This window comes from Ambystoma mexicanum, chromosome 8 (genome assembly GCF_040938575.1).
Source record: "Ambystoma mexicanum isolate Mex_15411 chromosome 8, UKY_AmexF1_1, whole genome shotgun sequence".
NCBI lineage: Eukaryota > Metazoa > Chordata > Amphibia > Caudata > Ambystomatidae > Ambystoma > Ambystoma mexicanum.
In genome coordinates this window covers 488,356,210-488,382,506 of record NC_090929.1, presented here as the reverse complement: position 1 = coordinate 488,382,506, position 26,297 = coordinate 488,356,210, and the positions used below count along the sequence as shown (strand labels likewise).

At 45.8% G+C, this 26,297-nt stretch overlaps 1 protein-coding gene across 2 annotated transcripts in view; it reads right to left on the bottom strand.

The window, feature by feature from the left end:
- Window positions 1–26,297, bottom strand: part of VWA1 (von Willebrand factor A domain containing 1) — a 332,806-nt gene that overhangs the window by 125,688 nt on the left and 180,821 nt on the right. For both annotated transcript variants that reach the window (XM_069610126.1, XM_069610127.1), the window contains exon 2: window positions 14,301–14,864. In XM_069610126.1, coding sequence (XP_069466227.1) covers window positions 14,301–14,864 — 564 coding nt within the window. The remainder of the gene's footprint in view (window positions 1–14,300; window positions 14,865–26,297) is intronic.

The window sequence follows — 26,297 nt, the reverse complement described above, 5'->3', positions numbered from 1 at the left end:
AGAAGCTCCGGCGTGACTCTGTGCCAGGCTTACTGGCATTTTAGAGGTACATGATATGAAGATACATGCATGCCACCCTCACCAGGCTTTCAGAGGTCCCTGAGGTGTAGCTCATAACCTTGCCAGACTTTTAGGAGCTCCAGCCACATGCATGACTCTGCACCAGGCTTACTGGCCTTTTAGAGGTGCATGATATGAGGATACATGCATGGCACCCTCACTTGGTTTTCAGAGGTCCCTGAGGTGTAGCTCATACCAATCCTTGCCAGGCTTTCGGGAGCTCTGGTCACATGTATGACTCTGCACCAGGCTTACTGGCCTTTTAGAGGTACATGATAGGTGACTTTGAGCACCCGGATTTGAGAGGGCTCCGACATGTGACTGGCTCGCCCCAATCCATGCTAAGCTTTTAGTAGTTTCTAGCACATGAAGGACTCTGCGCCAAGCTAACTGTCGCTTTAGAGGCACATGCCACTGCATGACTCTATGCATGCTACCCCCGCCCTGAGATGGAAGTGCCATATAAATCATTGGTGAGCCGTACCACTAATTAGTTTGCGTTTTACAGAGCGTACCTTTAGTCCAAAGGCTGAAGACATGCGTCCAACATTCAAACACTGCCAGTTCCCCAGGTCTCAGCTAGGCAGACACACACACAGCGTCCATGGCTCTGCAGGTCCTTAAGGTGCTCAGGTTGCAAACATTTATTTTATCAGGGGCAAAGCCTTTGCTATGCATGATGGCACATTTCCAACTCAAAGAGCTCGCAAAGCACCAGTTACCTTGCACATCTGTGCTAGTTAAAGTGAGCAGCACAAAGTGACCATTTAAAGATGTGTTTACATCCATGTTGTCTACTATCTATAAAGTTGCTTTATGTCACTCATCAATGTTTTCAAAATCATGACTAACAACGAGCAGGAGGTTTTTTGTTGTTGCAAATAATCTGCATATCTATTACACAACTTCTTTAATTACCTGTCTTAAATCACTGAAAGTACAGTGGGGTTTAATCGATTTTTCAGGTTGGCATTATCTTGCATTCTGGGACTTATAGTTTAACATTCAGGATGTGAAAACGAAAACCACAATTATATTCTTTTGGCTTAACATGTTGCTCTGAGGATTTACATGTTGTCAGGTGGCTTTATTATGCAATTTATGTATTTTGTAAGTAAAATCTATAAGACATTATAACTGTAGGCCTTGAAATCCATATTTGTACTAAGTAAATCTTGGAAGGTATGTGGTCAAATCTGCAGAGAGGATTGAAATCTCTGCTTCACTGCTCGGCCAATGTTTGTGATCATGCCCTGCCCCTCCCCTCCCCCCACTACCCGCATCCCCCTTCCTTTTCAGGGGCACCCACCCGCCTATTGGTAGAATGAGTGATTTTCCCAAAGACCAGCCTGCCTCTGCTTTCGAGGCATTCGGCTACCCCCTGCACTCCTGGGCACAGCAAATTCCACCAGAAAGGTAAACTGACGACGAACATGCACACGACCACACCCTCGCCGACCCCCCTCACGCACCCTCCCCATCTGCTGCGCGCGACTCTAAATAGAACTTTACCAGCCAAAGGCAGCGAGACCGCCCAAAGCGTTGGACAATGACAGACATGTTTCACCCTGTATAACGTACATGAATGAGTGTGACGCAGCTTCCGTGCTTCCAGAGTGAGGAATTATTACCCAACCGCAGAGCGTGCTTTTACCTTGAATCTGGGGTGGGGGAGGGGGGTGTCAGGCTCTGCGATGTGGGGAATCCTTTCTTTTTACTATACAGAAGAGCTATATTTGCTGTTTGGGGATTAAAGCAGCAGCGCTTTGGGAATACCCACCAGTGGCGTTGCCAGGACTCAAATTTAGGAGGGGCACAGAGGGGGCCAAAGACAAAAGTAGGGGGGCACAGACAAAAGTAGGGGGAGAACATGGTCACTGCTCGTTTTAAGTAGTGGGGCACAAGGGGGGGCACAGGGTTTCACAGGGGGGGCCCGACCCCCCAGCCCCTCCCTAGCGACGCCACTGATACCCACTAACTATGCAGGCGACACAGACCCAGCCAGACCAGGAACACAAAGGGCGTTTCACTGCGAACGGGCCGCCTCAAGAAATGCTGTATTTTCACAATGATTACAGGGGTTGCGAGAAGCCCTGACTTAGTCACTGGAGTGAACACATGCTTCCAAGTGGGGGCTGGGACACCCCAAGAAAGTTTTCAAACATTGGGTCATTTAGCAGAGCACCAGGCCTGAAAAAAAAGTGTGGGGTGGGGGGGGACTCAAGAACATATGGAAAAGGCAAGTGATTACACAGGAAGTAAACAGATATTAAAGTTCTTATTTTTGTGAACAAGACAATCTCATACAACAGCGTCTCGATGCCTTTGGGCTGTAGCGTGCTTTACAAATTCAAATAAATAAATAAAATGAAATTTTCAAATTACAATCAATGGCTCTTTCCCAATCGAAGAAAGTGCACAGGCCAAATGCGCAGTTTCCTCTCAGGAGACTAATCAGGAACACTATAGTGTTTCCAATAACATTGCTGGCCAAGAATGACCGGTGTGCACATTTTAGAGCTGAATTCAGATATTCCCTGCTGTGTAAAAACCCAACAAGATATTTCAGAGGCCGCTTAAGCAGACCTTGTGGGAAAGTGTGTTTGAGCACTGTTTGTAACAGGGCAAAGCTCTCAGGTGAAGGGAGGCAACTATTTTTTCAATTCCTCAATGACCCGGATGGGGGCGGGGGGCGTTGTCCGCCCTCTGAAAAAGTGGGTGTTCCCCCGACTTGAGCCCCTTCCTTTGGTGCCCATTGAGCATGTCTGCTGTCTTCAATGCTCCTCTGGCCCCCCTGCTGATTCCTGCATCAGCACTTCCGGGGTGATGGAAGAATGACAAGTGGGCCCCAAGGAGTAGAGAAGTGTCCAGCAAAGCAACAAAGAGCTCAAGCCAGAAACCTCTTCATGAGATGGGGCCTTTTCAAAGGAGTGGGCATAATGAGTGGTAATAGGAAACAAGAAATTGGACTACCTTTCTCCCATCCTAAGCAAGCTGCAATGGCTTCCCATCCCTGTCAGAAGCTTTAATCTTAAATAACACTCACTTTTTTTCTCTTTCTTTTTCCTTTTGCGACTGCTAGTGCTACACAATAGTGGATTGTTGAATTCTGGAATACCACTCATGTACCTTTCTTTGCAAGGCATGGATATCACACAGCGTTGACAGGCACTCAAATCTCTTTTGCTAAACACACTTTTAGAAGGTTTCAGGACCTTTCCTACACGCTGATGTACAATGGGCTATCACTATACACCACAAGTTTTATAAAATGTGCATCTTGGTGCATAATTGGGTTAATCAGTATCACAAGGCGATAATTATTGTAAATATCGCTCAACCTAATATTGGAGGCATTGTGTGGAGATCACAGTATAAGTAGTGGATTGCAATGTTTCTTTTTGAAAACTACACTGACGACTATGTTTGAAATATATTTTTATTCATTTTTTATTTAGCATTTAGTTTCAATAGAAACTTTTTGCCATTACATAAGCTTGTGAAATCAACAATTGACAATATACAAGTAAGAAAGAAGAGTCATCCAATTAATATAGGAGAAAAAATGAAAGATCCAGTAAGAGAAAACAATGACAAGCTACAAGGCGCATCAAAAGAATAAAAAAAGGGTAGTAGAAAAGGAAAAGAAACGATAAAGAAGAATGTCATAGATTAATTAGATAATCCAAACAATTTTAGGTTCTCTTTTTTCTTCAAGTTTGGCAATGTTTGAAATATAATCAATATGAAAACACAACTGATGGTTATTTTTCTGACCATTTTATCCTCTCCTGATGAGATGCTAAAGTATTATTTTTGATCGATGTTGTAGATATCCTACGAGGAAGGAAGTGCCCTCGCGAAACGCGCTGGATTTGGTGCACTCTGTGGAATTTAAATTAAAAGAGAAGAGGATTGAAGAATCAAAAGTGGTGTAATAATGTGTTATTTTGAAGAAACTTGGATTTAGCTAAAGTAGTTATTTGAATTGAACTTGAACTCTGAAATAATATTGCCTGATTTGTCTGGACTAAGGTGTGCAGGGAACGGGAGTCTCCATGACATTGGGGGCTTATTGCATTGTTTAGCTTATTCCTGCCCACCTGTCAGGACAGGTGTTTCCTCCTTGCACCAAATATCTTTACTTTCTATTAAGAGTGCTTGGAAGAATTTAAATTGGTAGTGCACTGTAGTGTTCTTTTTGTTAAATTGCAATTTTAAACCTGCTATTGGTGTAACAAAGACATCTTAACCAAGTGTGCCTTCAGTCACTTGATTTATAAGCAGTATGTGTGTCCTGGCATCTGTTCCTTGCACTGAAGACCTGTTAAAAACAAGGATTGGTAAAGCCACCAATTTTGGCTTGAGTAGTTATTAAATAGGCTTGTGTCAGGCACTGCCTTTGTAGGCACAGCACTCACACCATTATCAGATCATGCCTGCACAAAAGCAAAAAATGTTGGCTTTGCCAGTGCTTGTTCTTCATAGGAGTGCGAGTCTTCACTACATTTCAATGTTTGTCAAAGGCAGTTATTCAAATGCAGCACCCACAGCACGTGCTGCAGTCGTTACGTGCTGCACTGGATGGCTGCAGAGAAGCCGTAGGTAGGCCATCCAAAAAAAGGACCATCTACACTATTTGTATTTCGGGCTATTAGGTGGCAGAGCCCTCTATACGCCAAAACTATTGCATTAGAGTATAGCTAGTGAGAAATGGCATATGAGGCGGGACACAAAGCTTAATTGTGTTTGGTTATTTTCCCACCCATTGACTGCCCATGGCCATGACTGTGGCAATTCACACCCAGTTACTGACCCTCTCCGCCCAAAACACCTCATCATGGAAGTCTTTTGGCTGCTTTAATCAGGCCTTACCATCAAACTATGCACTGGAAGTGCCTGCCATTGTTTTTTTTTAAAGTCGTCTTCTAAGAGTTAATGACTTAATTAGTGCTGTAAACACACGAATGGTGTAATAAAAAAGGTCTTAACCAGGTCTGGCTTCAGTCCTCCCCATTTATAAACACTATTCATGTCCTTCACTGATGTCCTCTTAAAAACAAGCATTGGCAAAGCCAACAGTTTTGGCTTGCATATAAATATTAGGCACTTGCCAGGCACTGCTATTAGATGCCCAGGCAATTGCACCATTTTGCACCTGCTACCGCCAATGGATAGCACGACGGCAGTGCCTGGGCAAGAGCCTTTCCCACGTCTACACAAAAGGCCAAACTGTTGGCATTGCCAATGCTTGTTTTCTTTACGCTGGACCTGCTAAGGGGTGCTGTGCCAAAGACATAGATGGACTGTTCATGTTGCTGCTGCCTACTGAAAGCAGCAGAGGGCAGAAGTCAGTTCTGCTTGTACTCATTCTTCTGATCCCCTAAAACTGGTTTGCACAGTGTTTTTGTGGGCACAACCAATCCAATAATGCCTGCCTCTGTGTCACACAAAACTATAATCGCTCTCCTACAGTATGCTTAACAAAGTATAATGGAGTAAATAACACAAGCCTGACCGTTCTACGTGTTCTGAAAGACTCATTTCAAAGTCTGCATTTTGTTGGTGCACTTTTGGTCGACCTGAATCCGACTGGATTTGTTTGTTTGTTAAGGGCCCCACACCCTATGCCACGCTCCCACCATTCCAACACCCACTCTCACACCCACTAACCCCGCGTACATGTATACATACAGATGCCTATGTATTTGGCAGATTCTATCAAAAAGTACACAACAAAATGCAGACTTTTAAATTAAGGTCTTTAAAAATACATTTTACAAAGACTGCCAGGGTCCAGGGTGTGGTTTTGAAGGAATACATAGTCAGATGCAGAAAGAGAAATGATAAGAAAGACAGAAGAAGGAAATGGATAAAGATACCAAGAAAGAAAGAAGTAGATACAGAAAGGATGAAACAAAGGAAGCATAGAAGAAATAAGGAAAGAGAGAAAGAAAAAGGAAGAAAGAAGGCATTAAAGAAAGAAACTGAGAAAAAGAAACATATTAAGAAGCAAAAAAGGAAGGGTAGAAAGAGAGACAAGATAGAAAGAGAGAAGGTCAGAAAGAAAGAAAATGGAACATGAAAAAGAATAAAAAAGCAAACATGGGCCAAAAATGAAGGGTAAACATATTTAATAAGAACATTAAAGAGAAGACCGTGGGACAAAGCAATATAATGAAAATAGAGCAAAGTTGGAGGAAGATGGACACAAGAAAGAAAATGAATGAGAGAAAAAGAAAAAAGGAAGTGAGAAAGAAAGAGAGCCAGATGGAGGTGAGGGTAGGACAAAGGTTAGGGAGTGACTAAGAATGGTGCAGATGGAGGTGAAAGTAGAGTAGAAGTGTAGGTGAAAGTGATAGTGATACTCAAAGGCAGACATGGTGAGAAATATGGGAGGAGGCTGGAGATGGGGAGAGAGAAGAAGGGGAGGATGGAGCAGGAGACAGCTGTGTGATGTGCTTGCTTCAATGAGATGTGGGCAGCCTGCAGTCACAGGTTGAAATCCGCCAGGGCCAGCACACCCCATTATTCCCTCCTAGCCCAATATATTCAGTAATACTCACACCTATCATGGGCTTAGAAGCGGAGAAACCCGGCAAGAAACACCATGAAACAGGGCACGTGAGAAATAGAGCAATAGAGGTGGGATAACCATGGCAGACATAATGTCACCCTATATAATGTCGCCAATGGCGTTTCCCGGCGACATCACTTATGGGGACATTATTACCTGATACCGGCAGACAGGTGGGATCTGAGAAGAAATGAAGAGCTGATGACTGTGAGCGGTAGAGTTGACCTGGTACAAAGGCTAAGGGTTCATCATAAATTACAAATAGAGTGAGAAGGGGGGAGAAGAGACTAATATAAGAATGAAAAGGCAGAGCGTGACAGAAAGAAAGACCATATTTGCAGATTTTCCAGCTGTACCCATTTGTAAACTGAGCTTGCACTGCTGTGGTTGGTACTCTATATAGTGGGGGGTGAGGGATGTGCTGCACTGAGACAGTGTGTGTGTGTGTGTGTGTGTCCTGCGTTGCTGCCTATGCTGTAGGCATTTTGTTTGTGCGTGAGGGAAAGTGATCGTGCTGCAGTTCCTGGGGCGTAGAGAGGCAAGGGCCTGCTCAATCAAGGCCAACTCAAAATCTGTAAATGCCCACTCAGCAGCGCAGTATGGGTATTGACTGCCAGCAGCTGAGCAGCAGGGACTGCTCTCCGACTCCGCCGTGCATGTCAGTCAGGGCCCACGAGATGGTCCTGGTTCCTGTCTGTATGAAGCATGGGAGCCGTGAGGCCTGGGGAGTAACTGAAGTGGCAGAGGCATGTCGAGTCTGGAGAGAAACTGTTATGTGCGTGTGTGTGTTTGCGAGGATGATATGTATGCATGCACGTATGTGTGCATGTGATGGGGCGTCTGTGTAAGTGTGTCTATGTATGTATGTGAGGGGGTTTGTTTGTTTATTTATTTGTATAGCACTCCAGACCTTGGGGTAGAAGGGCGCTTAAAGAAGAAGGTTATATTTTGAAGTATACAATTGCAAAATAAAACAAATTGAGGAAATCAGGATACAGCAGTTACATATTGTGATATGTACAATTGTGAAGTAAACAATACGCAGAGCAAATTTTGCAGACATGGTTAGGTAAAGGGATGTGTACCTTCCTAACTCGGTATTACTCTTTGTTCAGGAGCCAACCGATAACATTTTTCCTAAAAACCTGGAAGGACTCAATGGTTTTTATGTTAAGGGGTAGGGTGTTCCAGAGTTGGGAGGCAAGTACTGTGAAACTGGTTCCTCCCGCTCTTTTTAATGAGAATCTGGGTACTGTTAAGCATAGGGTGTTGGATGATCTGGTGGTTCTTGTGGCAGGTTTTAAGGTAAATTTGTTGTAGAGATAGGGGGGGCTAGGTGGTTTAGGGCCTTATATGTAAGGCAGATGGTTTTCAGGTCTATTTTTTGTCGAATGGAGAGCCATTTGCATGATTTCCTAGTATTGGAAATGTGCTCTTGTCTCGGAATGTTGAGTGCTACGCGAAGGGCGTTGTTTTGTAGTACCTGTAGTTTGTTGATTATGGTTTGGTTAGCACCTAGGTACAGACTATTGCAGTAGTCTAGTTTAGACTGTATGGGGCTCTGGCAAGCGTGAGGCAGCTGTTGGTGGAAAGGAAGGGTCTACTGGACCTAATAAGCTTGCCGGTGTAGGCGGCGGCAGAGGCGGATATGTTGGTTTGTTTGTGAAGGTTAGAGTTCGCATCGAGATAAAAGCCAAGGGTTTTCACATTTTTGGCGATCGGGATGGTGTGACCATCGAACATGATATTGTTATAGTTGGGGTTAAGTTTGGACAGGTTGCTGGGAGAGCCGACAAGGAGGAGCTCCGTCTTCTCATCATTCAGGCAGAGGCCATGAGAAGCCATCCATGCCTGAATGATGGAGAATATTTCGTTAATCCGGGTGATGTCTGTGTGGTAGTTGCCTGTGATGGTGAAGAGTATCTCGGTGTCATCTGCGTAAATCGTGTAGTTGACACCTAGACGGTCCAGTTGATCAAAGAGTGGCTTTGTAAATATGTTGTACAAAGTGGGGGAGACACAGGAGCCTTGTGGGACCCTGCATGAGATAGGTATAGGGTCTGCTGCTGCTGTTGTGGAGAAGACTCGCATGGTTCTGTTCGCCAGAAATGATTGTATCCAAGCGATGGCGGGGCAGGAGAAGTGAACTGCGGTGGCCAAGTGATTGCAGAGGATATTGTGGTCAACCAGGTCAAAGGCCGCTGAGAGGTCTAAGAGGAGAAGGAGTGCAGTCTTGCCTTTGTCTTTGATTTCATCAATCTGGCTTCTAAGATCAACAAGGGCAGTTTCTGTACTATGTTGAGGTCTAAAGCCAGACTGACGCAATCCTAGCAGTTGAATTTGGAGGTTTACATGTAAGTGTGCACATATGAATACATGCAGTGTGAATTGAGTGCATGTGTGTGAGTGCTCATGTGAATGAGAATGCAATGTGCTGGGTGCTCGTATGAATGTCAGAGAGATGCTGCATGCGTACCTGGATGGTGTATGAATGTGTGTGTGTGTGCGCATGTGAGGCTAGGGCACAGGGGGGCATTGGAACATGGCCGTTTTCTTACAGGGACATGGCATATTTTACTGGCATTTTGAGACATAGCAAAAGAAACTTGATACATGTTGTTATGTGGAGGAGTTTGAATGGGGGAAGCGGGGCACTGCAATGGAGCTGGCAGCTTAGATTGTTTCTTACTGTGGCATGCCTTTTTGTCCTGGTATTAAGGGAAAAGCCAACAGGAGTATGCTTTTTATGGGGTTACTGGGATATATTTGCAGAACAGGTATAAAACATGTTTATTTATAGTAGCATTACTGGGATTATGGGCATAGCAAAGATGAGTGTGTCCTTATGTGGGAATACTGGCCATATATAGGCAAACCAGCAGGATATGCATGGGCACAATCAGCAAGGGAAATGATTGCAAACTCTGTGGCGTTTTACCTCATATTTTTACAGAAAGTGCGCTGCAAAATGCACCAAAAAAAAAAAATGTCCCTTGGTTGGTTCGGGTTCTCTTGTTATGCTCCTGTTGCTCCTGCACATTCAGCTGGGGGTTCGAAAAAAAAAAAAACGTTCCCTCTCTGGGCTCCTCTTGGGCACCTCTGGGGGTGAGCCCATCTACATTAGTTCCAGGCGCCAGATGTGTAGGCTTACTGGCATCCAGTGGGAGAAGGCTGCCGTGCTTCTGCCTGTGAACCTGTTGTTTACGTGCACTTTGGAAGCCGGCACTGCTGCTGTCTGGGATGTACTTTGTGTCTGGGGGTGGGAGATAGGAGAGAGAGGGAGAGAAAGAGAGAGTGAGAGAGAGAGAGACAGCACATAGGGGAGAGTGTGCATGCTTCTTCCTTGACTCACGAAAGAGATCTTCTGTGCGTCCTGGTAAGTGGGGGGCTGTAGGTCAGGTGGGTGGTCATTAGCAAGTGGTGTATAGTAAGGGAACAGCAGGGGACACTGCAGGTCTGGACAAAATATAATGCCAGAGCCATGGGTGGATCCCAAAAGGGAAATAGCCTTTTCTAGGCCTGCAGTGGGTCCAAGCACTGGAATAACAGGGTGCTTATTGTCAAGGTATTACCCAAATTGACCTTTTACAATTGACCTTTTGCACAATTGACCTAATTAAAGTTGTCCTAATTGACCTTCTGCACAATTGACCTTTATATTATTTTAGTTATTTTATATATGTATTGGGTTGGTTTTGGATTATAAATGATATAAGGGGATTGGGTGGGGGGTTACAGGGCATTTTGGATTGGGTGCGGGGTTTGCGGGGGGTTCCCCCCCCCCACATGTATGTCCTAATTGACCTTCTAAATTAGATCGATTCTCCCGAGGTCAATTCTGCCGAGGTCAATTGTGAAAAGGTCAATTAGTACACAACCTATTGTCAAGGCCGAGGCACAGTAATTCTTGAGATACTGTACTCTCCTGCCCCCCTCTGGAACCCATAATGTTTGACGGGATAGGCCTTTTTTGCTAATGTCTCTATTGGAATATTTCTTCAGCAATTATTTGACAGTCTAACTTACTGCAGGGAAGGAGCAGGTTGCAGCATTGGCCGTGTGCTGTGTGCAGGTATGGGAACAGGGACATGAGTTCTTTTCCTGCAGCTGGACATACCATGAGATAGTGGAAGGCTATCTGGAGCATCCCTGCACTCCTGCCCCAAACAGTCAAGGGGAACAGAAACTGAAACTCTGAAAGAGGCCTCATGGGGCAGGGATGGGGCAGGGATGACCCCGTAGCACCACCGCCTAGCAGGGCAAGCATGAGATTCTGGGTCAGAACTGTTCCTGTGGGACCAAGCCTGATTTGCATATGGTCCTACCCCTTTTGTAATGGCTTCGCAGGTGAAGAGCGATGGTCTGGAGGGTTGCCCAGAGCAATGCCAGAGGTTCAGATTTATTCTAAACCTTCCTGCCATCACCCATTTTGTTTGGCCTGTGAAAGAACAGCCAGGTCAAAGTTACTCAGGTGACAGTCTCTACCTGTGACAGACTCTGCTCCAGTCTTCATAGTCTTTCAGAGGCAGCAGCCAATGTCCACACAGGCCAGACCACATCTTGATTCCTCCATCTTATAAATTGCTCTCTGCACAGAATATCAGGATTCGCTACTGGTGTTTGTCTGAAGAGGCCCTTAGAGGCCAGAGCAGGTCAGGAGCCCTTGCAGAGATTTTAGAAGAAATACACGTGTTTCTCAGCAAGAATATTGTGCATAATAATAGTGGCTCTTCCATGCAGGCACCCCAAAGGCAAATTCAGAAATTGATCTTGTGACATTGTCCAAGCGCATTATGGATAACTGGAATATAAAGTGATGTGGCAGTAAAGATAATTATATGCACGGATCTTTCAGTGATAGAATAGGTCTGCCAGTGAGCTTTTTTTAAAAATGGCACCGTTCTGAAAACATTTCAATGGGTAGCGCAATGCTATCTGCAGTGCTTAATGGGGGGGATTCAATGGGTAGCAGAGTGCTATATGCAGTGCTTAATGTGGGGTGGGTGTTCAATGGGTAGCACAGTGCTATCTGCAGTGCTTAATGCGGGGGGCGTTTTTCAATGGGCAGCGCAATGCAATCTGCAGTGCTGCAGTGCTTAATGTGCGAGGGCGTTTTTCAATGGGTAGCACGGTGCTATCTGCAGTGCTTAATGTGCGAGGGTGTTTTTGCAATGGGCAGCACAGTACTATCTACAGTGCTTAATGTGGGGTGGGGTTTCAATGGGTAGCGCAGTGCTATCTGCAGTGCTGCAGTGCTTAATGTGCAGGGGTGTTTGCCAGTGTCTAGCCCTGCCATTTACTACCGAGCACCAGCCCCTGCTCTCAGTGTGATTATGATGTGGTGTTTTGGCAACTTTATGACTGTCTGCCAGTTGTAGTCACGCAGCAAGCAACAACGCCCCAACATGTTCAGCAAAGTTACTCAAGCTGCCACCTTGGCGTGGCAAAGACATGCTATTTGGGCCCTGGCACTTACTTCGTTTTGACACATTAAGCACTAGTTACCTGGTAGGGACTGTCTTTTGGATTACATGTGTATTGACTAGACAGCACACATGGCAGTATCGTTTATCCTAAGCATTCTGCATTCACGTGATCATATAATATGTTGCTTCCTTTAGCAGGTTCGGCCCCTTGGCCTTGCCCTTTTCCCCTCCTTTAGGCTCCCCTGGCTGGGTTTGGTTTTTCAACGTGGCCACAGGTTCCCTTGGGCTTTCATGTGAGTAGGACTCACTAAGATGTTGGCACCCACTGGCTGGCATGGTTGGCGTTCTAGTTTAGTTCTAAAGGACCATTGTTTTGCATCATGGATCCTCTGACCTTTAGGGAACGATTTGCAACTCTTTCAATTAAAAGCAATTCCCATCGTCTAATCAAATGCACTTCTAGGATTCGATCTCTGTAAAGATTTGCATTGGGTTAGAATGGTTCCTCCGCATAAGCCTGTGGTGGGGGTCGTGTGTACATGCCTTGGTGGAGGTGGCACAGGGGGAGCTGGTTTGGGATCCTGGCGGGATTCTTCCCATGCTCCTTTAGCTGCACTAGCCGAGGGAGAAGGCTGAGCAAGGGCCCACCACCTGCACTGCACTCACTTACCTGTGATGCTGTCCTCCTGCTTCTTTGTGAAGATACAGAAGGCCCCCTCACTGGGCTTTGGGGGGGCACTTTGCTTTATTACATGTTCTAGGGGGCCAGTGCAGGGATTTATCTTTGCTAGACTAGTATGAGCGTAGGCATTGACAGCAGACTGTGCTTCTCTACCTATTGTGGTGCCTCAGAGTAACTTGGTGATGATGGAAAAAGTCCTCCGAAAAGTCCTAGGGTTGCAATTCCTTTGCATCATTGCATGTTCCTATGGGGCACTTGCTACAGGGATTGGGGAGGGGCATGGGCCTGGACTGTGCTCACGTACCTAGGTTGAAATCCTGGGGCCCCCTGGGGATGATGGACAAGGTCCGACATATGAACATTTGGTTTAAATTCTTTTAGATAATTCCATGTTCCTGGGGTGGACTTTTCCTCCACTGGTCCAAAGATGGGGGTGGGATTTTTAATGCGCTCACCTACGTGTGGTGCCATCCCTGAGATTCCTGGTGATGATGCAGGGGGTCCTTTGAGTGAACCTGGGACTGGATTTCCTTTACAATATTGTGTGTTGTAAGAGGAATGGGTAGAGCTCTCTCTGCACTGATCCAGGAATGGAGGGAGGTGGGCATCAGGCTGCAGTGTGCTTACTTATGGTGCTCTTTACTGATGGAGAGGGTCTCCCGAATGGGCCTAGGTCTGGAATTCCTTTACATTAGTGTATGTTCCTGGGAGAATGGGAATAGCTTGCTCTGCACTGATCCAGGAATGGCGGGAGATGGGATTTGGGCTGCAGTGTGCTTACTTATAGTGCTCTGGTGCTCTTTACTGATGGAGAGGGTCTCTAGAATGGGCCTAGGGCTGGAATTCCTTTGCATTAGTGTATGTTCCTGGGATAATGGGAAGAGCTCTCTCTGCACTGATCCAGGAATGGGGGGTGGGGGGGAGATGGGATTTCGGCTGCCATGTGCTTATTATGGTGCTCTGTACTAATGGAGAGGGTCTCCCGAATGGGCCTAGGGCTGGAATTCCTTTGCATTAGTGGATATTCCTAGGAGAATGGCAAGAGTTCTTTTTGCACTGGTCTAGGACTGGGGCACATGGACATTGGGCAGCAATGTGATCATCAATGGTGCACTGGAGCTCTTTACTGATGATGGAGAGGGGCTCCCGAATGGGGCAAGGTCTGGAATTCCTGTGCATTATTTTAGGGGACATGGAAGATCTCTCTCCACACTGGTCCAGGGATCTGATGAGGTTGGCATTGGGCTGCAAAGGGCTTAACCGTGTTGTTCTGGAATTCTTTGGTGAAGATGGACACGGTCTTTGGGCTGGGATTGTGGCTGGAATATCTTTGCACCATTGCCTGTTCCTGTGGTGGGACCTTTTCGCTCATGTCCAGGGATGGGGATAGGCTTTGGGCCTGCAGTCTGCTCTACGTTGCTCTCCCAGAACTCCTGTGTGACGGTGTAGTGCCCCAGAACGTGCATGCAATGGAATTGTTTGCATCATTGCATGTTCCATGGTGGGGTTTTCTCTGCATGTGTCCAGTGATTCAGCACGCACTGCGCCCACCTACCTATGATGGAGTCCCGGAGCTCCTTGGTGATGATTGGCAGGTCGTCCACGTCCACAAAGAGCAGGTGTTTGTCGCTGGGCTGGCTGGCGGCCTGAGAGAGCTCCAGATAGTTGCCCCGCCCAGTGCTGACGATGAAGACAGTTACACCCATTTCCTTCAGGGTCTCCATGGGTAGGGAGACATCGTCCGTGGAGATACCGTCGGTTACCCACACCAGGACTTTGGGAACGCTGGCCCTGGCCCCAGCCTGGTCAGTGAAGATCTTCTCCTTTGCCAATGAGAGGGCCAGGCCTGTGTTGGTGTCACCCATGCGCTGCTTCATGTCCCGTACAGCTTGTTGCACTGCCTCCCCCGAGGAGTGCTGGTCAAATGGAAACTCCAAGGCTGGGACAGTGCTGATGTGGATGACACTGGTCTGCACATCCTGAGGGCCGAAGGTGAAAGGCCGCAGGAGGTCGCCGACAAACGTCTTAACTTTGGAAAACTCGTAGTAGGAGACACTGCCGGAGCTGTCAGTCAGGAAGAGGACATCGCCCTCGCAATCCGGAACGAAGGAGGGAGGATCTGAAAAAGAGAACACAGAAAAGGGTCACGCAAAGGAAAATTTAATGCCAAATGTATAGATATTCAATATCCTTCAGTATTTTTTATCCAGGAGTGGAGGGGCGGTTTTGTAAACCACAATATTTACCACCATGCCATTGCAGAGTGAGCCACTTTGCATTTAGAGCCCAAAATGTGACTGACCCTGCGCCACCATTAGTGGCCATTTTGTGAGAATATCCCTGCACCACCATTAGCGGCCATTTTGTGAGACTGTCCCTGTCAGCAGAACTTCTGATTTCCCTGTAAACCAGTCTGCTTCAGTTCATAGTTCCACGACAATCTTTGAAATATTCTTTTCAAATATGAAGTGCGCCTAGGAGTGGGAGGAAGGGGGCAATGATGTTTTGTCTTTTTGTCTTTTTACATAAAGTAATGAAGATATCTGAAGGCATTTCATTACTATTTTGGACTTCGACTGCAGGGTGTTGTAATTAGAGGTGGAGGCACAATAAAGCTGAAGAAATCCTCTATTTAAGAAGGCACCACCCCACATGGAGCTGCATTTCAGAACATTCATCACTCAGCTCACCTGCTGGCACCAGTGAAATCCCCAGAACAGAGCCCCCCCACACATATTTCTTTCCTTGATGCGGGAGCCTGAGATGACATCCTGAGGGTAGCCCGTCATGAAGTGCATACACATAGGGCTTAGTACTTCGATTTTCTGGGGAAAACCTTACCCTTTTTACCCCCAAGTATTAGCAAATTGACCAGAAATAAATAGGACGAGTGACCTCCATAAGCAAAAGAATGCCCTGTGCCTTACAACCTGTGCAAATAGCCCTGGTTCATCTAATAAATGCGGCCATAAAACAGATGAGATCCTTATTGGTTGATAAAGTTATTGATATGTTATCATATGATATGGTATTTATGACGCACCTATACACAAGTGTTTCTAGGTGACACAAGACAAGGGAGGGAAGACAGGACAAATAATCCGACTAGGCCTTGTGTCATTCGGATCCTGGCAGTGCGACAACAAGAAGTGCAGGGGGAAGGGAGCGGGGGAAGTGCAAGGCAGAGGGTAGGGAGAAGTGCGATCAGGGCTTCATGGCTCTGAGAAAGTGCAGCCAAGGCAGCGCGGCTTCGGTTAAGTGCAAGGAGGCGGCAGAGCTGTAGGGGTTACAGTTACAGCCCGAAGTGCGTGGTAGGCCAGGAGGCACTGCAAGGAGACTGGTCATAGAAGAGCCTGGTCCCCAGTGAGACACTGAGTGTACCAAGCAACCAGTCAGTGCAGCAGACAGGGACGTTAGCAAGGAAGCGAAAGAGAGAAGGCAGAGGAGAAAAGGAGGGTCTTGGGCTGCTTCAGGAACTTCAGGTGGTCCAGCTCAAGTCTAAGAAGGACCCTCAGAGAGTTAGATATAGTTGAGCGAAAGGCTCTAGGAGGAAAGTATTTCGGAAGAGAAAAGTTGGATGTAGCCCCAGAAAGCTTTGCGGACGATACAGAGGGTCTGGAACTTGATCCTTGCAGCCACTGGAAGCCACTGGAGTATTTTCAGGAGAGATACGGTCCCTGGGCTTAAAGCCAAGGATAAGTCTTGCAGTTCTGTTCTGGATTAGCTGCAGGGGGCGAAGAGTAGAGGTAGACAGATTGAGAAAGATGCTGTTGCAGTAGTGCAGCCTGGAGAGAACCAGGGCTCTGGAGTTGGAAAAGGTAGAATACCTCTGAGGAGGTGCAGCTGGAAGTGGGCCTTTTTGGCAAGGTCCATGATGTGGGGAGAGAAGGAGAGAGTGGAGTCAAAGAGGACAACAAGGTTTGTTGCCTCACAGGAAGGCAAGGATAGAGGGCCAAATGGGAAGGATCTTCCTCTTACTGGCATTAAGGCAAAGATCGTTGGAGGTGCACGAATCCTGAATCGTGGATAGACAATCAGGAATGAGCGAGGGAGGAGAGGAGGCTGAAGGAAGCCTGAAGGAGAGCTGAGTGTCATCCACATAACACTGTAAGTTAGAAGAGAAGGTGGAGATCAAGTGGGCCAAATGGGCCAGATAAACATTGAAGAGCCAGAGGGAGAGGCTAGAGCCCTGGGGGACACCACATGTGGAGGAAGAGGTGGTGGAGAGAAAAGACCCAAGTTGGACCTGGGAGGGTCGGCCCAGGAGGAAGGAGGTCAGCCACGCCAGGGTCTGATCTATGATGCCCATGTTCACACAGAGTTGGTTGATCAGGGAGGATGAGGAAAAGAGGGAGAGGTGGAGTCAAGATTATAGAGACGATCTTCACGGGTGTTCAGAAGAGCAGTTTACATGTCTCTGGCTGCTCTGAAGTGAGGCTGGTGGTCATGGATTAGCTGTGTGTTCCAGATGCACTTAAAAAGGTGCAGCATCAGAACCCAAAGTGCTACACAATATCAAAGAGAGCATTAAAGGAGTACCCTCATGTTACTAATGATCTTAATTTGAGATGTTCACCTTCACCTCAGAAGGTAATGGATCAACCCCTCTGGGTCGGTTCTCCACCAGAGTCAGAAATATTTGGCAGCATTTACCGTTATCCTGCATTATTACTTTATCTGGGGTTACATCATAGCCATTATTAGCATGAAACCACTACGAGCAGGTGTCCTCAAAAGTGGTACGACATATGCATGTATGAGTAAAATCTTTGCAGCGCAAACTTGGGGAGTAAGCAGCAGACTAACGTATAAAGCTGAATCTGAGGTAGACAGAAGTGATGGCGCGTCTGGCACGTCATGTTGAGTAGGATAGCAGGGAGGTATGAGCAGCTTAAGGTGCTTTTCAGTCCCTGGCCCTCTGAGAGAACCCCCCTTGAACAGCCGGTTCAGTTCTTTCCTTAGTCTTCATAGACTTCGAGTTGTATGGCTCTCTGGTGGGATGTTGTTGCACACTATGGGTACGCAATATAGAAGCATATGGACAAATAAAAGATGGATGTTTCCACTATATGTTTTAACGCAGTGCTGAGCATTAAGAAGAAGGCCTCACTTCAGTGTGTCGCAGTTAAAAGCAATTTTTAATTGCAAAATGAATCTCAGCAGATGGAGTTGGATGAGCCAGGAAGCCAAAGTCTTATCAAACAGGAAGTGGCTGACATTGGATACAAACTGTGTGAAGGAACAAGAGGCTCCTGTTCAGGAGGCTTCAGCAAAACAAAGTACGTCAGAGGACTATTAAAACATAATATTAAATACACGAAAAGCTTGATTTCATGGTGTCCAGTCATGTGGAAAGAAGAAATTGGACGATTGAGGTGGTCACACCTACGCACAAGCACAGGCTGTGCTAACTCTCCTTAAAATTCTCAGAGCACAGTACAAACTCAAGGCCAAACTTCAGAGCACTAGTTGACACTAGACCATTGAGGTGATGATGGATTGATATAATAATTGGTGGGAAGCTAGTCTCTAGATGAGCTCACTAACACCTGGATGTTCAGTCTGCGTGCTGCCAAACATAGGTGGAAAAGTACTGATGGGGGTTAGAAGCCAACCAATTGTAGAGGACCGTGTAATCAAGGGTCCTATAGTCTGTGTAGCCAATGGAACATTGTGTATTTAGTGACGTTCGTAGTGGCTATTTTGAGGGGAGGTCTTAGTTGCCCCACCTGATGTTAAGCACCCTATCACTTTCTTTCACGGTTCTATAATGACATGGAACTTATACTTAGCTATTCACTTAGAGCCTATCACTTTCCCCGATAGGTTTTTGTAGTTTGCCACGTAGGTAGTGACGGAGGTCAACGTCAATGATGACGATTTTATGCAATATAAGCTCAGTTTCTACTAAAATGAGTCGAGTAAGAGGATCGAACGACTGCTGATGTTCGGTGTGATTCCTGTTTTATAAACTTGTTAATAAAACTGACTCCTCTTTTGCCAAACTACCTGAGTAGTTTTGATTATTGATGTATGAATAAAATCTGCATCCCCATCCATCTCCAGGGTATTGCTACTCATTTCATCTGAGAGGTGTATCTAACCTCCATCATGGTGTGAAAGTTACAACTCTTGGGCGGTAGTCCTGAAGTTAGTAGCTGGAATAAAAAGTTCTATTTTGAGCTGGGCAATTAGCTGAAACCAGGTGGGTTAGGCCTTGACGATGTGAGGTTTGAAGGATAGTTTGCGATCAATGATAAAACCCATTGATTTGGAGCTGGGGACTAAATGCGGCTTGACCAACTTGACATTCATCCCCGAGAGTCAGGTTTGGACAAGTGCTTGGCTCCGTTGCCAAGGAGCACACGCTCAGTCTTGGTGGAGTTGTTTCTCATAGTACAAGCCTCCATCTACAGAAAATTTATGAAAAATCAGACGTCCAGAGCGGGACCCGCGAGGGGACTTCGTAATTGTGCGGAATGGGTTTAATGGCGCCGGCACCATTACCGGCGCTGTTAAACCCATTTCGCACAAGTTATAATGAGGCCCACTGAATGGTACGTATTGCACAGCATACTTTTGTAATGGTGCACACAAAGTGTGCTTGTTTATTTTATGCCATTTTCACATGTTACTGGCTAACAAATACATGATATAGTAGCAGCTAGCTCCAGCAGACACCAATTGAAATATCCTAGCCTTGCTGTAATTAGCACCTGCTGTCTCAAGCTTTTCACCTGCGTGCAGGGTGCCCTGGTGTAAATGCCAATTGATTATTTTCAAATGGTTTCTACAGGATTGAGTTACTCACAGCTGAATGACCATCAAGAAAGTTCCAGTGTGATTTCATTTCATGAGGTCAATTTCATTTAATACCAATATACTGCAACTAGATGCAGTAGAACACATTCCATAGAAGTCAACTTGAAGTAACACGGGCATGAGCTACTCACAGCTTCTGTGGAACCACTTGCCATGTTCCTACCCTGCAGTAACCAACCTTTGCTTTCTCAGGCTTTATAGACGCAGGCATAGGGCCAGATGCTCAAAATATTGCGCAAATGAACGTAGTTCAGAGAATACGCTCATTTCATTTGTGCTATTTTCTGAAATACTACTCGAAAAGGTGACTGTGGAATTTCAGGAGGGGCTGGACAATAGCGCAAAGATGAGCTGTCCAACTCCTTTACATACATTAGTGTCAGGAGCGCGTTTCCAAAACTAATGTATGACAGGCTCCTAGCAACCACCGATACGGGCTGTTAAAGGGCCTGTCTCAATGAAATGACTTAGAAAGAGAAAAGTATTTACATCTCTGCTTGGGGGATATAAATGCTAGTTTGCCAGCCGCGGTTTAAGCTGCAGCTCTCACACTTCAAAAACAAACCATGGAACGGTCAGAAAAGACCCTGCCACGATGTGTGTCTCCTGATGCGGCACAGGGAGATGACCCTCATTTCTGGGCCTCTAAACCGGCACAGGGGGATGATCCTCATTTTGGGGCCTCTAAACCAGCACAGGGGGATGACCCTCATTTCTGGGCCTCTAAACCGGGATGACCCTCATTTCTGGGCCTCTAAACCGGCACAGGGGTATGACCCTCATTTCTGGGCCTCTAAACCGGCACAGGGGGATGATCCTCATTTTGGGGCCTCTAAACCAGCACAGGGGGATGACCCTCATTTCTGGGCCTCTAAACCGGGATGACCCTCATTTAGGGGCATCTAAACCGGCACAGGGGGATGACCCTAATTTCGGGGCCTTTTAAAATGCATCCCGTTTGTGAATTGGGCTGTGCTTTAAAATTCCCAGGAGCACCTCTTATTTGTGCAAATGTGCAAAGGGGGAAATGCTGCGGAGATGCCAAAAACTGTGTTGAGAAACATATAAAAGCCAGCTCGCTACAGTAGCTAGAATTGCTATTAAAGAGACAACCAAACTGTGAAGTGACCTTTCCCTGCACGCGTTGTCATGAGGCACAGGAGAGGAAACCAAGATGTGTCCAAACCAGTCATGGGAAATTAGCAGGGGCGTTCTAGGCTATATACAGAAAACAAACAAAGATGAAGGGGGAGTCCCGAGACCACCCCTCCACGGCCCAATTTCTTCTAATGACGAAGAGCGAGAAAGGCTCACTGGCATTATCCCGAGTGCACCAATGATCGACAAGTACACTGAAAGATATCCACTCAGCCAGCCATACAGACCGAATACAATGCAAGTACTGCTGGGTGTGGGAGAAGAGCCTGCGATCGTGGAAGGAGACACCTATATGGACAGCCTCGACTAAGCACCAAGAAGTCATGGTACTGACGTCATTAGTGACACCACGACATAGCAGCACTAGACATGAAGCACATGTACAATCCGCACTGCACCACATACACACACAGCCCTATACATGAAGAACATGAGTGCACAGTTCTATAGCTAGAGGACATATACACATATATGCTGTCAATGCTTTTATTATTTTGTCATTAGCCAAATGCAGTAATGCAGAACTGCAAGGCACAAGAGATCCTGAGCAAGCTTCCTGATGCGTGAAGCCAATAGTCGCTTGGACATACCGAAGTATATATGGAACCTGATCGAACCAGTTATAGCTAATCCATAAGGAACGTAGAATAACATGGAGAATGTAGAACCCACATTATAAGGTTTAGAAAAATTACAGCAGGCTTCAAGCCACTGAACATGAGATGAGCAGAGCTGACTAAGGGCTGCACAGTGAGCAAGATGCGTGAGACAGGCCCGCAGCCAACGTCAAAGATATAAAGACACATTCCAATCCCCAGACGACAAAGGAACCAGCTGCAGAGAATCAGAATAAGTCCTCATAAATGGGAGCTGCAGAGCTCAAATTCGTGGTCCGTAAACACGTGGTGCAGCCAAGCAAGACAATGGACAGTCACCCACGGTGAGAAAGAGGAGCCGGTCTCAGCAAACCCGACGAAGTGTAACATAACGGGAATATTCTCATAAGGCAAGGTGGTGTACACAAGATGCAATACAGACACATAATCGTTCACATCACCCTGAAGAGGTGCACAGCAAACTGACAACCGATTCCGATCCTAGGTCTGGGGAGATAGGCTCTCACCAATCACAGTTTAGTATTCTAGGGGTGGAAGGCAAAGGGCATGAACCAATGGTAAGCCCAATACTTTGCAACAATGTAATAGTTAGTTCTTAGGGATGGAAAAGGCCAGCCACTCGATATGCAAGGACCAGTAGAATAACACCTTTAGTGTCCACTATAGGTAGTAGAGACTCTCGGTGGTCAATCTCCCAGGGTGATAGTTTTTTAGGGGAGGGACCCAAGAGATGACGCCATAATGCAAGAAAACTGGCCTGCGCACGGCGTAACTCTGAGCCGTACCTGACCCTTGCTGTGTTCGTGTACTGATCCCTGTTGGTTTTATGTGCAATAAACCCCAGTTTGTACTTGCAATCTGACTGAGCCCGCTGTTTGTTCTGGGGAGGGTGTTGGGCCCTCTGAGTCAGCGGACTCCTAGCATCGCTCTGGCATACCTGGGATTTCCCCCCACCACCGAGATTGGCAATTAAATTACAAACAAGGTCCGGCTAGCTGGCTAAAGAGTCTCCTGCCACACTAAAACACGTGGTGCCAAGCGCCTTTGAACTCCTTGATGACCGATTTACTCCTATGTGCTCTCAGTAGAGGACTGCTACCCAGCGAGATAGCTTGTGTTGAAAAATAGAGAATAAGTTAAATATGCGATTATAGACGGTCATGGCGTCAATGTGAGAATGCAAGATAAACACAATTACGTCCTGACGTGATGACGTCAACGGCAAGAAAGGCCTGCAGTAGGACACCATTGCTCACTGATTTCAAGGGATATCAGGGTCCACTCAGATAAAGAATATGTAGCATAACTAAAAATCAGGGTAAACAATGCTACATAAAAAGTACAAAGTAATATACACAAAGAGCTGTCACTAATTGTGCATGAAAATCGCAATTCCTCCAAAAGTTCACTGATACTGGACGTAACCTAAGGGAGAGCAATATACCTAAAGTTACAAAGCTGCGTGGGTATGTACATAAAACCACATACGGGTTATTCAAGTTATTTTATTGTATTTTATTTTTTTATTGTTATTTGGAAAATAGCCATTAATAAGCAGCAATAGAATATAAATGAAGGGATTATAAAATTAATTTCAGAACAATCTACAATAAAAAACAAGCTGTCAAACAAACAAGACAAACAAGTTAATTAAAACCATATCACAATTTCATCAATTCAATACAGATGTGTTATACTATTTATACTCTTTTGATGAAAGAAGCATAAAACCTCATAAAACCAACCAGTAATTCTAACATAACTCAATACTGTCAAAAGAAAATAACCCTTACTCACAGAAGGTACTATGTATGGCACCAAGAAGAAAAAGACTTAGCTGACTATTGAATAACAGGTGGTGCCTATTATTAAAATAATTAAGAAAATGGCATGCATGGTAAGAGATAGGAAGGTCCCTAAAGCCTATGATCGTGGAATTAACTGATCATTTATGCCTACAAGTTGACTCTGCATTTTATGAATCCATTGTGCTTCCTTCTGAAGTAAAGCACATTGGACATTGGAGGCAGATTTAACTCCACTTAGAATTCACCAGGTGAAATCATTCGGGGAACAATGGAATTCTGAAATTGGGAAACCAGGGGTACTGAGATGTTTTTGCAGCAAATCCACGAATGATGCTCTGAGATGAGGACGTGAGCTGCCCTCATGGTTTGGCCCACATATCTACGGTCACACAGGCACTCTATGCAGTATACCACCTTAGTTGTTTTGCAATTGCAATTTGTCAAGTTCCTCAGTTCCCACTGTTTGTCTCCAACCATGAAGGTCTTCATTTTCTTAGTAAAATTGCACACCAAGCTAGAACCACAAGGAACATGCCCCCTGGTAGGACGCAGGTCCCAAAGTGATGTTCTGGGGCAGTCCTGCTTGAATTGGGAGTGTACTAGATATTCCCTCAATTTTATCGATCACATTTGAGCAAACATGGGGATAGGTTCACATTGCAAACTCAGTTGAACCAGTACCCAATACTTTCTGATTGTTCTTTTTAGATCCAACGTGTTTGGACAATGGGTGAAAACACATGCCAATTTGTCTTGTAGGCTGGGGGGAGACTTTAGAATAAGCATTGTCTCCCTGGGAGTGTAGCAAGCTGTTTCTTTGAATGACTAACACGTTTCTTAGAATACGCCCTAACCCTCAGCCATTCATCAAGGTTGTTGGCATGAACATAGTAATCTGCCAAAGAGGTGCAATTCCAATGCAGACACAAGTACTGTCCAAAAGGAAGTGTTAGAAAAGTGGTGTGGGCATGTGTGTGTGGTGGCAGACATCACATTAGGGGGCCAGGCCCTGTCATTGTGGCTCCAGGAAGCCACACACTTCATTACCCAGGTGTCCCTGGGATCGCGTGGCTCAGCACGTACTACGCAGCTGCTGCGCATTTCAGTCACTGCGGATACAGCGTTGGAGCGTGGCAGCTAGGGGAAGCAGTGGCAAGCACCGGAGAGGAGAGCGAGGACACAGGCCATACAGCAGTGCAAACGGGAAGCTCCGGTGCATTACGGTGTGCTACACATCATATGGGCAGCCTTCTGGGGCTCCCGGACTAGGTTAAGTGCTCATGATGCATAATCATTGTATTTCATGATGTTCTTTCTTCATTAACATATGTGTGGTCAACGGGTACACGTGGTTGACTTACATTGTTTGTGCTCAGTTAATGATCATGAAAATGGAAAATTTCTTGGAACATAATGGTTACAGCCTGCAGGTCTGCATAAGTAATGTGTGGAGTTTAACATGTTGCTAAATTGGAGCGTGTGGAAGTTAACACACGAACAGACAGTGTGGGCAGAGTTAAAAGAGGACGCACGTGCTTGCAATGGTTTACAAGTTTGTTTGTCTCTTCATGAAACGCTTTGCCTTTCAGGCCATGAGTCATGTGAAATCATGTAGGGAGTATCACAGTTGTTTGTTCCATTTTCCATTATCTTGTCATGTCTATTATGTTGTATCAGTTAATCTTCATGTGCTCCTCATGCTTGGTGTCTCAGTCTAGTTAAGGTCAATTTTTCATGTTGTATGAGAAATGCATATTAGGTTATGAGTAAAAATATGCAACGTTAAGCTGCAGGCAGGTTAGGCAACAAACAGGTTATGCCAGGCTGTTAAGGTATGTGTTACATGGTATCAAGGTGTGCTTTTTCCCTAAAGTCCCCCTACCTATCCAATCTTGTATCCTAACCCTCTATCCGGTTTTCCCACTTCCCCTCCCCATCCACAACCTCTCCGTAATCCCTCTTCCCCCCATTGGCTGCCACTTGGTCACCTGGAACCCGTGCCATCCATGGGGGGAGGGTTGATCCCAAATGGCTTCTGTGGTTCCGGAGAGGATGTTGGTACTCTCTCTTTTATGGTCTTGAAAGGAGGCTTCTCTTTCAAAATCTGAGGTTGGAAACTGTCAAAATGTGGGATAGTGTTCCTATCTCTTGCTTTTTTGTAAAGTGAACAAGCTAGAGCACCCTGTTGGTTATATTCAAGGGTGAATTGGATGTTCCTATTTTGTTCATTCACTGAACTGAACAATTGCATGAGATGATCCTCAGTGTCATGCCAAATAAAGACGATATCATCGATATAACACTTCCAGTTTTTTATTTTGGCTTGGAAAGGATTGGCCTCGAATGTTCCCATGTAAAGAATAGCAAGACTTGGGGCAAATGCTGCGCCCATTGCAGTGCTCCAAATATGGAAAGAAAATTGGTTGTTAAAGACAAATGGCCTCATTATGAGGTTGGAGGTAAGAGGTTACCGGCACCGGTAAGGATGCTGGTTCTGGTAACCCCTTACCTCCGTATTCCAAGGTCCCTTAGTGGGAGCCGTTAAGGGACCAGGGAGCAAATAACTGGTCCGCTATTTGCGGGCCCGTTATTAGCTCCTTCCCCATTCCCATTGAGCCCTACGGGGGCTCAAATGGGAATGGGGAATGGTATTCAGAATGGGGACTTATCGGGTCCTCCAAGGTCGGAATGACCTGGTAAGTCCCCATTCCGACTACCCGGACCCGACTTTGGAGGCAGCCATGGTGCTGATAGCACCATGGCTGCCTCCAAAGTCGTAATAACCCCCAAAATCTTTTTTTGGATCGCTATTGTCATTAAATCTATGATAAACCCACTAGGATAAAATTAAATCTATGATAAACCCACTATGATAAACCCCTGTATGTTTTGCAAAGTGTGATGTTCCCTTATACACTCAATAGCCTCCTCCTGTGGAATGCTTGTATAAAGGTATTTGATGTCCATTGTCACTAATAATTCTGAATTGGAGTCAAAGGACATCTCTTTAGACATTTGAATAACTGACAAAGTATCTCTTAGATACAATGCCGTTAGTTGACTCCTAGGCTGATAATTTCTCAAGGCACCTGATTGTCTAGTGGTGTAAAAGTTGGATCTATGTGATCACTGCGCGCATGAAAATAT